The sequence below is a fragment of the Drosophila suzukii genome, chromosome 3 (genome assembly GCF_043229965.1).
Source record: "Drosophila suzukii chromosome 3, CBGP_Dsuzu_IsoJpt1.0, whole genome shotgun sequence".
NCBI lineage: Eukaryota > Metazoa > Arthropoda > Insecta > Diptera > Drosophilidae > Drosophila > Drosophila suzukii.
The window spans coordinates 43254083-43266737 of record NC_092082.1 but is presented as its reverse complement, the minus strand read 5'-3'; the positions used below and the strand labels follow the sequence as shown (position 1 = coordinate 43266737).

General features: G+C 40.4%; 1 protein-coding gene across 1 annotated transcript; it reads right to left on the bottom strand.

Moving 5' to 3' along the window:
• Nucleotides 1-6852: 6852 nt before the first annotated feature.
• LOC139352795 (uncharacterized) lies at nucleotides 6853-12033 on the bottom strand. The gene is made up of 3 exons (XM_070995425.1): nucleotides 11782-12033; nucleotides 7295-11272; nucleotides 6853-7158 (listed from the first exon to the last, which is right to left on the bottom strand). Exons 1-3 carry the CDS (start codon nucleotides 12031-12033, stop codon nucleotides 6853-6855), a joined length of 4536 nt encoding a protein of 1511 aa, XP_070851526.1.
• Between the last annotated feature and the right edge of the window lie 622 nt (nucleotides 12034-12655).

Sequence of the window (12655 nt, the reverse complement as noted above, 5' to 3'; positions counted from 1 at the left end):
AACAACATAAGCATTCCACAAGCCCATAAAGGTATGCCATATCGAAATCCGAGTCCTTTTGACCAAGTAATGGACTTTTAAAGATGGAAAGAAGGCCCATTTCTGTAAGCCTTCGCAAAATTAAAACCAATGACATAAAAACGGTCATATTTTTGACTACCTTTAAATTTAAATGTTTAAATGCGGATAACAGTATAATGATTCCACAAGCTTGTAAAGGTATGCCATATCGAAATTTGAGTTCTTTCGATCAAGTTATTGGCTTTTAAGGATATAAAGAAGGCCCATTTTTGTAAACCTTCGCAAAATTAAAATCAATGACATAAAAACGGTCATATTTTTACTACCTTTAAAGTTAAATGTTTTAATGCAGATATCAACATAAGCATTTCACAAGCCCATAAGGGTATGCCATATCGAAATCAGAGCCTTTTGACCAAGGTATTGGCTTTTAAAGATGGAAAGAAGGACCATTTCTAAACCTTCGCAAAATTAAAATCAATGACATAAAAACGGTCATATTTTTTACTTCCTTTAAAGTTATACATTTTAATGCAGATAGCAACATAATCATTCCACAAGCCCATTAAGGTATGCCATATCGAAATCCGAGTTAATTTAACCAAGTTATGGCCTTTTAAAGATGGAAAGAAGGCCTACTTCAGTAAACCTTCGCAAAATGAAAATCAATGACATAAAAACGGTCATATTTTTTACTACCTTTACATTTATATTTATTAATGCAGATAACAACATAATCATTCCACAAGCCCATAAAGCTATGCCATATCGAAATCCGAGACCTTTTGACCAAGCTGTGGGCTTTTAAAGATGGAAAGAAGGCCCATTTAAGTAAACCTTCGCAACAATCAATGATCAATGAGATAAAAACGGTCATATTTTGTACTACCTTTTAAAATATATATTTTAATGCAGATAACAACATATTTATTATTATTATTATTATTTATTGTTTTAGGCTTCCTAACGCTACAAGTTTAAAACTTATAAATTACAGCGCTAGTCACAACTGGTAAACATATTTAAATTTGGACAAAATTGGTTCTTAAATCTAATGACATAAATTGTTACATTTATTGTTGAACATTTAGATAAATAGAAATGAAGTTAAATCGAAATTAAAAAACTAAGGAAAAGGTTTTGGGGATAAGTCGCAATGTTAAAATAGGATAATATACCTTATAGTAGACTAGAACTGCTATTTTTTAGGTGTGAGAGAAGTTTTGTCTTAAATAGTGTTGCGCCCCTAGTTTCTTTTATGTAGTTGGGAAGCTCGTTCCACGTTCTAATCGCATTTATAAAAAATTGTCTATTTGAAAGCAGAAACCTGTGTCGGATGCAGATAATATTCTTTGTTCTTGTAGATCTGGAGAATTGTAATTTTTCAAATAAGTACGATGGCTCCCTGGTGTATATAACTTTGTGTAAAAAGATTATTTTTCTACTTTTCATATAATCTGCCAAGCTTATATCAAATATCTTGTAAGAAAATTGAGTTACATGGTCAGATCTATGCAAGTTAAATATAAAACGCGCAATACTGTTGTATGCTATTTTCAGCTTATGTTGACTTGCTACATCACAATTTGCATAGATCTCTAGACCATAAAAGAGTGTGGGTATTATACAAGACTTGGCAATTAGAAGACGCACACTAACAGGTAAGGAACATTTAACTAGTGACAAGGATCTTATTAGTCCGTATGTTTTGCCTACAGCTTTGTTTACGTGGTCATTCCAGTTCAAGGTTCTATTAAATGTGATACCCAAATTATTGGCGGTTTCCACGTACTCAATTGGTGTTTTGTTAATCATCAAGGGGAACAGTTCAATATTGCATTTCTTCTTAAAAATGATTAAGCACTTTGATTTCAATGGATTGATGGCTAGACCGTTGTTTTTTGCTCATTCATTTACTCTTCCAAGCTCCATTCTACAAATATCTAAACACTCACTAATTCTGTTTAAGGGACGACTAACATACATCTGAACATCATCAGCATATAAATGCACATTACATTTCGACAGCACAGAAGGAAGATAAATAAAGTGTGAATAATAGTGGTCCAAGAACCGAACCCTGGGGTACACCACGCTTCAGATAGGCAAACGAAGAACAAATCTTTGACGATACAACATATTGACGACGATTTTTAAGATACGAACACAAAAGTTTGACGGCAGTATTGGAGAAGAAATACAAATTTTTGAGTTTTGAGCACAGGATATCATGATTTACTGTGCCGAACGCTTTGCTGTAGTCCAGCAATAGTAAGAAGGTGACATACGAGTTGTCCGTCTGTTGACGTATATCTTCGGCTATTTTTAAGATGGCTGAAGTGCAGCTACGATTTTTTCTAAATCCAGATTGATGGTCATTTAAGAGGCTATTGACAGATATAAAATTATTTATTTGTGATGCGACAATATTTTCAAACACCTTCGAGAGGTACGGAAGAATAGATATCGGCCGATATTCTTTGTTTGATTTTGGTATTGGGATAATTTTGGCGGTTTTCCAGCAATAAGGGAACGTAGACGTGGTAAGAGCCGTGTTAAATGTGTGCGTAAGGTATGGGATAAGTTTAAGAAGTAGAATTTTTATAAATTTAGGATGAATATCGTCAGGTCCAATTGCGTTAGACTTAATTTTAAGAATATTATCTAAAACATCACATTGGTCAACACACATAAATCTAAACCTAGTATGTGACCTCTGGAACTTGGCATTCTGCTAATTTAAGGTCGAGTTCATCTATGTCAACATCTAGTTCCTGTGATGTCTTTTGTTTACCTATCCCTAGAGTTTTAATCTGTTTCCATGTTTGACTCGAAGAGGTTGAGTTTTTAAATTTTTGGCTAAAAAAGTTTGATTTTGCAGAGTCGATTAGTTTGGTAACCGTTTTTCTCAGAGATACAAACATGCTGTGGTGTTGCGGTGTTTTGTATCTTTTCCACTTCTGGTATGCTTCATTTCGTTTTATAATTGCCAATTTTATAATATTAGTAAACCATGGTTTTTCGGACGGTCGAATTGTTTTACTTTTAACTGGGACAAAACTATCGTACAAGTGGCTAATATTATGTTGTAGAAGTTTAAGTTGACGATCGACTGTTGGAAGACTGTAAATATTGTTCCATACACACAGGTCAAATGCTTCGTTCAACAGTATGTAATTAATATTATTAAGATCACGATAAAATATTGTATGGTCCGTGTAGTTTAGGTCAAAGTTATAGGTCAGGTATATAAGGTCATGTTTTGAAAAGGACGGAACGATTAGCTGATCATACAAACATATTTTATTAACATCACTCACAAAAAACAAATCTAAGATTCACTGGTTTCAGACCTAGCGATTCCATGTTGCTGGTAAGGTGAGATTCCCTCAGAATATCACTATTAAGATCGCCTGCAAGGATTACATCAGTAAAGTTTACTGTAATGTCTGTCAGAATATTGATTAAATCATCATAGTTTGTGTTGCAATGCGGACGATAAATGCAGCCAATTAACAGATTTTTCTCAATAAATCAAAAAAATATATTCTATTGCACTGTTTATTGTGTGTTGGCAAATAATTTTGGCTTTTAATTTTTTGTTTACATATATAGCAACTCCTCCCCCATGACTAACACGATCAGAACTGTACACATTATATCCATCACACGATATTAGCACATCACATAGACTCTGGACAAACCATGTTTCAGACACGCATATAACATCAATTTCCGAATTTACAAACATGTACCTAAACTCTTCAATTTTCTTTGGCAGGCTTTGGGCATTTATATGACAAATCTTGAGACCAGGTCTCTGCTTTGCCAGGATGCACAGAAGGGCACGACTATTTGCTGTTGAGTTATTAAGGGGGTATTCTAGTCTAGAAATTTGAAAAAATCGAAATTTTTTTTTTTTCATAATTCGATAGTTTAGATATTTAAAAATATCTCCCTAAACGGATTATTCAAAATTCAAATTATTTTTAAAATTATGGCTGATTAAGAGAATGTAAGTTATACGTGCTATTCTATCAGTTAAACTGCCTGAAATTTAACGTAAAACTTTAAACGCGTTTTTCTCCAAACTACTTTTTCTGATACGGTAGCCATAATATTTCAAGTTCTAATCAGCCGATTTACTTAAAATTTGGCATGAATATTCTTTCAATATCTCTCTATCGCATGAACCAACAAAAAATTGGAATTTAAAATTTGTAATATTTTTAAAAAATTCGATAAAATTACAAAATTAGTAAAAAAAATCGACCTTTTTTTTGAGTGGCCGCCATTTTTTGAAAAAAATTTTTTTTTTTAGTTTGGCTGGTTCATGACATAGCGACATTCGTACTGACTAAGAATCTTTTTTTTTTTTATTTTTCAAATGACCACAAGGGTAGAAATCATGGCGACGAGGACACGGCCTTTTTTTTTCCCCCTCTACTTTAAGGACGCATAACTCGATGAAAAAAAAATATTTTTTTTTTTAAATTTTATTTTATGTACTCTTCTAAGTTAAATAAACAAATTATAAAAAACCCGACAGTAAAAATATCAATTGTTTAGTTTAAATTAATTGTTAAAAAAGGCTCGAAACTAGAGCCTCTAGACTAGAATACCCCCTTAAGGTTATCTTCCATTGTGAATAGTTTTAAATTTCAAAATAAAAAAACAAGGACTGCACACCAGACAAAAAATTAGGCAGACTACTAAATTAACAATGCGACTGATCCTAAACATATGAATAACAAGAGATAAAGATATTAAACTAATTGGAAAAAAATATTTTAATTACGAAATGAATTATTCTCTAAAGCGGCATCTCTGCTTGAGTTGATTTCGCCCACATCACTACTCAAATCAGAAAGCTCATTGGAGCTTTGCACGTAGTAAGCCTTTCCTCCGTCTATAGGCTTAACAAATACGTCTCCACGGCGAGTAAAGACGGCCGCTACGCGCTTTTGTTTTTTGAGGCGCATGGCATGCTTAAAAATTTCGTAATTTGTTTTCGTTAATTGTTCGTTTAAGTATATAAATGCCGGCGAGTCAAAACCGATCAGCTGTAAGCTCAGCTGCGATTTAGTTGTTTGTCGGTGCACTCCAATCGCCCGCAGCAGCACAGCTTTTTCGCGCACGTGATCCATTTTTATTATTATTATTGGGTCAACAAGTGAGTTTCTTTGGCGCGGTCGGACTCGAAAAATAGACCTAACTCGCGGAGGAGGGGTCAGGTGTAGTGAGAAACAAAGTCGATTGAAAAGGGTGTTTAAATTTTCGCCCTCGACGTGCGGTACACCATGCCAGCGCAGGTTGCATGCAACATCCGCGACCTCCTGTGCATTGCACTTTGCTGCCCGTTGAGCATCCAGTTCACACACTTGTTGTTTCAGTGTATTCACCTCTTTTGCCTCGGTTTCCAGCTCTCGCACTCGTTTCGTAAGGTTGTGTATTTCGGTGTTCATTGCATCGAATTTAGCCTGTAGAGTGTTGAGAAAGCGGGCCTCGCTCTCTCGATACTCTCTACCCAGTGACTCCCTTTGCTCCGCAAATTTATCGTCAATCAGCTGCAACAGTTCCATGTTGATTTCCTTACGTTGACTCGTGAATTTTGCATCAATTTGTTGCAGCAATTGTGTGTCCGACGTGCGAGCTACCTTGATTTCGGTACTCGACTTTTCACTCCTTAGTCGCTTTGTGCACTCATACTGTTGTTGTTTTGATCAATTTTGAGTTTGAGTGATTTGTGTAATTGTATAAGTTATTTATTTGAGTGTGTTTTCGGTAGTTTTCAGTCTTTGTGCACTGCAGTATATGTGTGTGAATGTTTCCTTTCTTTTATCTTTACACTTTCGACCAAAAGAAATGTGTTTTAAGTGTTTTTAAACAAAAGTATGGAGATTACACAAGCCCATAAAGGTGTGCCATATCGAATTCCGAGTTCATTTCACCAAGTTATGGGATTTTAAAGATGGAAAGGAGGCCCATTTCTGTAAACCTTCGCAAAATTAAAATCAATGACATAAAAACGGTCATATTTTTTACTACCTTTTGAGTTATATATTTTAATTCAGATAACAACGTAATCATTCCACAAGCCATATCGAAATCCGAGTTAATTTGACCAAGCTATGGGCATTTAAAGATGGAAAGAAGGCCCATTTCAGTAAACCTTCGCAAAATTAAAGTCAATGACATAAAAACGGTCATATTTTTTACTACCTTTAAAGTTGTATATATTAATGCAGATAACAACATAATCATTCCACAAGCCCATAAAAATGTGCCATAACGAAATCCGAGTTCATTTGACCAAGTTATGGGCTTTTAAAGATGGAAAGAAGGCCCATTTCAGTAAACCTTCGCAAAATGAAAGTCAATGACATAAAAACGGTCATATTTTTTACTTCCTTTAAAGTTATATATATTAATGCAGATAACAACATAATTGTTAACAAATAAGACGCCAGAAGTGTAACTGTTTAAATTGATTTTTATTTGTCTTCACCGAACATTCTATATAATTTAGAACAATTAATTTCGATGCGCTGTGGTTGCGTTGGTAGCAAAAATGTGACTGACTGTAGCTGGGTATATTACTACAAGAATAGGCTGAATTAAGTCGTAAACACGTTACCGTAAGAGATGAATGGAAAAGTACTGACCGAGGCAATGCATTTGGCAAAGCTCTTGCACGTACATACGATTAAGCTGCGCTTCATGCGCGTGTATGTGTAAATAGATAACACATGCGAGCGAGAGATAAAGTTTACAAGAATAAATGTATAGGGTGTCTGGTTCCCCAACATACCGGCCCCCCTGAACGGCTGTTCAGCAAAGGGGCAAGATCGCCAATTTGGTAATTGGCCGCTTGAAGACTCCTTGGGCGGTTTTGACGGTAACAATTCGGACCTTGTCGTCTTGTCCGGCGTGTACCTCCTGGATACGTCCTAGAATCCATTTTGATGGAGGTAGATTTGGTTCCTTAAGCACTACCAGTGTGTCGACCTTCAAATTATCGTCTTCCAGTTGCCATTTGGTGCGCTCGTGCAGAGAGGTTAGGTACTCCATATGCCAGCGTTTCCAAAAGCTTTGGACCATTGCTTGTCCATCGTTCCAAGCGGTTGATGGGGACGTCTAGACGGGATGGCTCCGGTAAGGCAGTATAGGGAGTGCCAGTCAAAAAATGGGCCGGAGTAAGCGGATCCAAAGTAGAATCCCCTGATGAGCAAAGAGGGCGAGAATTAAGTAAGGCTTCAATCTGTATTAAAACTGTAGACAATTCCTCGAAGGTTAGGGCTGACGATCCCATTATTCTTTTCATATGTAGCTTGATGGACCGAACTCCGGCTTCCCATATTCCCCCGAAGTGTGGGGCAGAAGGCGGTATGAAGTGCCACAGGATTCCTTCGTTGGCGATTTCGTCGAGTACTCGTTTGCTGCCATGAAAGGTGGTACCGTTGTCTGAGTAGAGATCAGTTGGTTTAGATCGCCGAGCAACGAATCGTTGGAAAGCCGCAATAAAGGCCTTGGTTGTTAAATCGGTGGCTGCTTCGATGTGGAGAGCCTTCGTTGTTAGACAAATGAATACTGCGAACCATGCCTTTCCGATCACTGGTGTGCGCCCAGTTGAACCTTTAATTGAAATTGGCCCGGCATAATCCAAGCCGGTATGTTGAAAGCAACGGCTGGCTTGAACCCGAGGTACAGGTAGCTCTCCCATGATCTGGCTACTTGTGCTCTTGCGTTGGAGAAAACAGCGTTTACATTGAAAGACAGTCTTTCGGACGATATTTCGTGCACCCAGGATCCAGTACTGTTGTCGAAGATTTGTGAACGTGGCGTCCACTCCAGTGTGAAGATTCGTCACATGAGAATGTCGTACCAGGAGCTCGGCGACTGGAGAACTCTTTGGAATTATAACCGGGTGCTTGGCGTTGTAGTTAAGGGTCGACCTCTCGATTCGTCCGCCAACTCGCATTAGTCCGTCCTTATCCAGAAATGGAGAAAACCGGATCAGCTGCGATTTTGCATGAAGCTGGCGTCCGTTTTCTAGCTGCGTATACTCTCTTTGAAAAGCCTTTCGTTGGATGTGACGAAGAAGTTGGTTTCGTGCTGCCTGCAGATCCGTTGAAGTTAGGTACTCAGAATAAGGCCTGTGCTGCAAACGAAGACGATGAATAAAGCGATAACAATAGCTAGTTACCCTTATGAGCCGAGTCCAGGATGAGATCTTGTTGATGAGCAACTCGTCCATACTTTCGTCAGGAAAGCTATGTAGAGTTGTTGGCTTGGCTGGACGTTCCTCTGTTCTGGCTTCCAAATGTGTATCAACTCGGAACTTGCTAGTAGACAGAGGCCATTCGTATTGTGGCAAGGCCATCCAGGATGGGCCTTTCCACCAAAGTTCGTGGTCAAGAAGCTTAGATGGGTGAAGTCCCCTGGATGCGCAGTCGGCAGGATTATCCTCGGAGCGGACATGGCTCCAGCAGCTACGTGGGTATTCGCTCAGTATCTCAGCCGTTCTGTTGCAGACGTATGTGTTCCAATTCCGTGGTGGTGCGGACAGCCAGTGTAGCGCGATCTCCGAATCTGTCCAGCAGATCGTTTTGTTAACAGGAATAGTAAACGACGCTTTAACAATAGTGAGCAACCGAGTCAGGAGTAGGGCAGCGTTCAATTCCACGCGTGGAATTGACACTGATTTTATTGGAGCCACACGTGTTTTGGCGGCTACGAGATTTATGTGGAACTTCCCATCCGATGCTACTCGACTATAAACAACAGCACCGTACGCATGCATGGATGCGTCTGCGAATCCGTGCAGTTGGATGTGTTGGTAGGGTGCAGCAATATACCGAGGTACTTGGCATTTTGTCAGCGACGAGAAATCCTCTACTAATGCCCTCCAGCGTGCATTCAGGGCTTCAGGAATAGGTTCGTCCCAGTGTATTACAGCGGTCCAACTTTCTTGGAAGATGAGCTTGAGAAGCACGGTGGTAGGCGCTGCAATCCCGAGTGGGTCATAGATCTTGGAAAGTTGCGATAATAGTTCTCGTTTCGTGGGGACAGTGCTGAGATCGAATTCTGTAGGTTTGACGAACATTACATCACGACCTGGATTCCACTGAATTCCAAGGACCTTGACGGGCGATTCCATGGGTGAACCTTTGGTGAGCTGTATTGGGTCATAACATCGATCCTCTTCAGGTAATGATTGCAGAAGGTTCCAGCAATTAGAGCTCCATTTCCGCAGTTTGAACTTCGATTTTCCTAAGAGTCCAATCAGCTCCGTCTTTAGAACCAGAAGATCTTCTACCGAATCGCATCCAGTTGGGATATCGTCCACATAAGCATCTTGTGATAATGCTTGTGATGCGGCCGGGTACTCGAGGCGATGATCGTCAGCTAGTTGCTTCAAAACTCGAACGGCCAGAAATGGAGAGGGCGCTAGGCCGTACGTGATTGTTAACAGACGAAAATGAAGCATAGGTTCATTCTCATTTTTGCGCCACACAATACGTTGAAAATTGGTGTGACGCCTAGAAACTTGAATCCCTCTAAACATCTTTTCAATATCTGCGCATAGAACATATCGGTGCTGCCGGAAACGTAGGCAAACCCCGAGCAAGTCCCGCTGAATCGGTGGTCCAATATGAAGTCTGTCGTTTAAGGAGATTCCAGAACTGTCTTTTCCAGATCCATCGAAGACCACCCGACATTTGGTCGTCAGGCTATCCTGCTTGATGACAGCGTGATGCGGTAGATAAACGCAAGTGTCAGGGTCGTTCATTACTTGGGCTGATGTCAGTTGTTCCATATGACCGCGTTGCAAGTAGTCATCCAAAAACTCCTCGTATTGTTTTTTGAGTTCCGGATGTCGACGAAACCGTCGCTCCAATGAGACTAGGCGGTTGGTGGCCTGGGGAAGAGTTGATTCGATAGGCGGGGCTCCATCCTTGAAGGAATACTCGACGATATAGACCCCGTCTTCGGAGCGCGTGTGAGTGTTTGCGAAATGACTCTCTGTGGGATCACTGGAGTCCAAGAGAGATTGGTTAGGTTGCACATTGTCCATTTCCATGAACGATCGAACCATCGTATCGAGATCCGCGTGATGGGTCACGGCCGGAGTGATGTGGTCGTCGCAGGCAGTGTACGAGCCTGCAATAATCCAACCAAAAATTGTATTGAGAGCGATGGGATAGTCCTTACCAAAATATTTTCTTTCTCCGGTATATAGAGACCATAGTTGATCAGATCCAACGATGAAATCTATAGATCCAGGAGTGCAGAACGTCGGATCTGCTAAGGGAAGTGCTGAGATTTCCTTCCAGGTTGAAGATGATGTGTCAATAGTTTGCGCTGGAAGCGATGACGTCAGCGAGGACAAAATGAAGGAGTCCATCTCGATGATATGATCCGAATGCCGAGAGCGCAGCTTAAAGTGTGCGCGCCCTCGAGTATGACCGGCGTTGTTTGCGGCCAGACCAAGAATTGAAATTCGTGCATGCGTTCGATGCACGCCAATCCGCTGAACAAATGATTCCGATGTCAAAGTAATGGTGGATCCCGTGTCTAAGAGCATTCTGCATTTTGTTGTATTTCCCCAAGCGTCGTCGACGTCTGCGAGAATGGTTGGCAATAGGGTTTGCGAACCTGCATACGGAATATTTTCCAGGGTATGATGAGTATAATTGTTCCCCACAGGAGGAACGCTGCCTGATGGTGTCTCTTCGTGAGTGCGAAGTTTATTGTTTGTGCTGAATGATCTATCTCGGGGAGTTGAGGACAGATTGCCAGTGCTTACGCTAGGTGACTCATTAGGCTCTCCAGGTCGAAAAGGCTGCGGTGTGTCGTGGACCAATGCATGATGTTTGCGGCGGCAGACCCGGCATGTGTGTTTCGATGTGCAATTGCCGACCATGTGTGAAGCGCTGAGGCAGTTAAAACAGAGCTTTCTGGTTTTCAGGAATTCTCGGCGAGCGGCGATGTCCAACGTTAGAAATTGGTCACACCTGTACAGCTGATGAGTCTGTTGGCAATATAAACACTTGTTGTCGTCGCGTCTCTGGTGGGCGTCAGCATGATGAGTAGCAGCCGATCGTCGAGCTTGAGGCGCGCGACCGAGTTGGCAGGCTTCAAAGGTGTCGCAGTGAGATGTGAGAAAGGTTAGAAATTGCTCGATGGTCACACTGGAATTTTCAGATTCTGCGCGCAGGGCCCATGACTGCCGAGTTTCAGGATCTAACTTTGATAATAATATAAATATTAACCAGGGATCTTGTTCATCGCACTGAAGTGCTCTTAACCCACGAATAACTTCATCTGCGCCGTCCACCAATTTACGCACAGTGCTGATGCTACTGGTTGTGGCACTAGGTAGCGTTAGAAAACTGTTCAAAAATGATCGGATAATAAGCGGTTTTTTGTTGTACCGTTTTTCCAACTTGTCCCAGGCTTCACTGTAGTTTTCATTGGTCACTGGAATATGTTTCACTAATGCGAGTGCCTCGGCAGACAGGTATGATTTCAAATAGTGAAATCTTTGGCAATCAGTGAAATTCGTATTTGATGCAATCGATGCCGTGAACATGTCCGAAAAATGTTTCCAATCCTCATAATTTCCTGAAAAGGTTGGGAGCTTGATTCGCTCGAACTGAAAGTCCACATGGCTTCTGCGAGTAGTGTTGAATGATTGATCGGAAACAAGAAGAGTATTGTTAGCGACTTCAGCCTTTAAATCTTCAAGAGTATTACTGAGTATGTAGCGTAGTGATTTTCCTCGTATATATCAACGTCTTCAGCAGGGTCTTCCCAACCCTCTTCAGACTCGTAGGCGTACAAATCCTCCGTAAGTCGCACAAACCGCAAATAGTTGTCCTGTAGCTGGGCCAATCGCGCGACTAATGTCGGGATTGACTGAATATCTTCCACAAATTTCGTGGCATTGTTATGCGCACGAGTGCTTTGGCTTTCGCAAAAGCCCCGCTGTTGAATCACACTCCGCATGACGATTGAGGTTAGAGGACGGTTCTATACGATGCAGATATCTATAGATCACCGTTGACCAGTACTAATTTTAATTAAAATGTCCCGAAAACAAACGCTTTCCTGGCTATCCGCGATCGAAGGACCACTAATTTTATGTTAACAAATTAGACGCCAGAAGTGTAACTGTTGAAATTGATTTTTATTTGTCTTCACCGAACATTCTATATAATTTAGTACAATTAATTTCGATGCGCTGTGGTTGCGTTGGTAGCAAAAATGTGACTGACTGTAGCTGGGTATATTACTACAAGAATAGGCTGAATTAAGTCGTAAACACGTTACCGTAAGAGATGAATGGAAAAGTACTGACCGAGGCAATGCATTTGGCAAAGCTCTTGCACGTACATACGATTAAGCTGCGCTTCATGCGCGTGTATGTGTAAATAGATAACACAGGCGAGCGAGAGATAAAGTTTACAAGAATAAATGTATAGGGTGTCTGGTTCCCCAACAATAATCATTCCACAAGCCCATAAAGATGTGCCATATCGAAGTCCGAGTTCATTTGATCAAGCTATGGGCTTTTAAAGATGGAAAGAAGGCCCGTTTCAGTAAACCTTCGCAAAATTAAAATCAATGA

Bases quoted from the DNA above. Each gene is read 5' to 3' on its own strand.
- LOC139352795 (XM_070995425.1), bottom strand. From the start codon at position 12,033: ATGCGGAGTGTGATTCAACAGCGGGGCTTTTGCGAAAGCCAAAGCACT. The intron at 11,273-11,781 runs GTAATACTCTTG...TTATTATCAAAG, and splicing joins ATCACTACGCTACATACTCA to TTAGATCCTGAAACTCGGCA. The intron at 7,159-7,294 runs GTTTTAATACAG...CATCCCGTCTAG, and splicing joins CCTTCGAGGAATTGTCTACA to ACGTCCCCATCAACCGCTTG.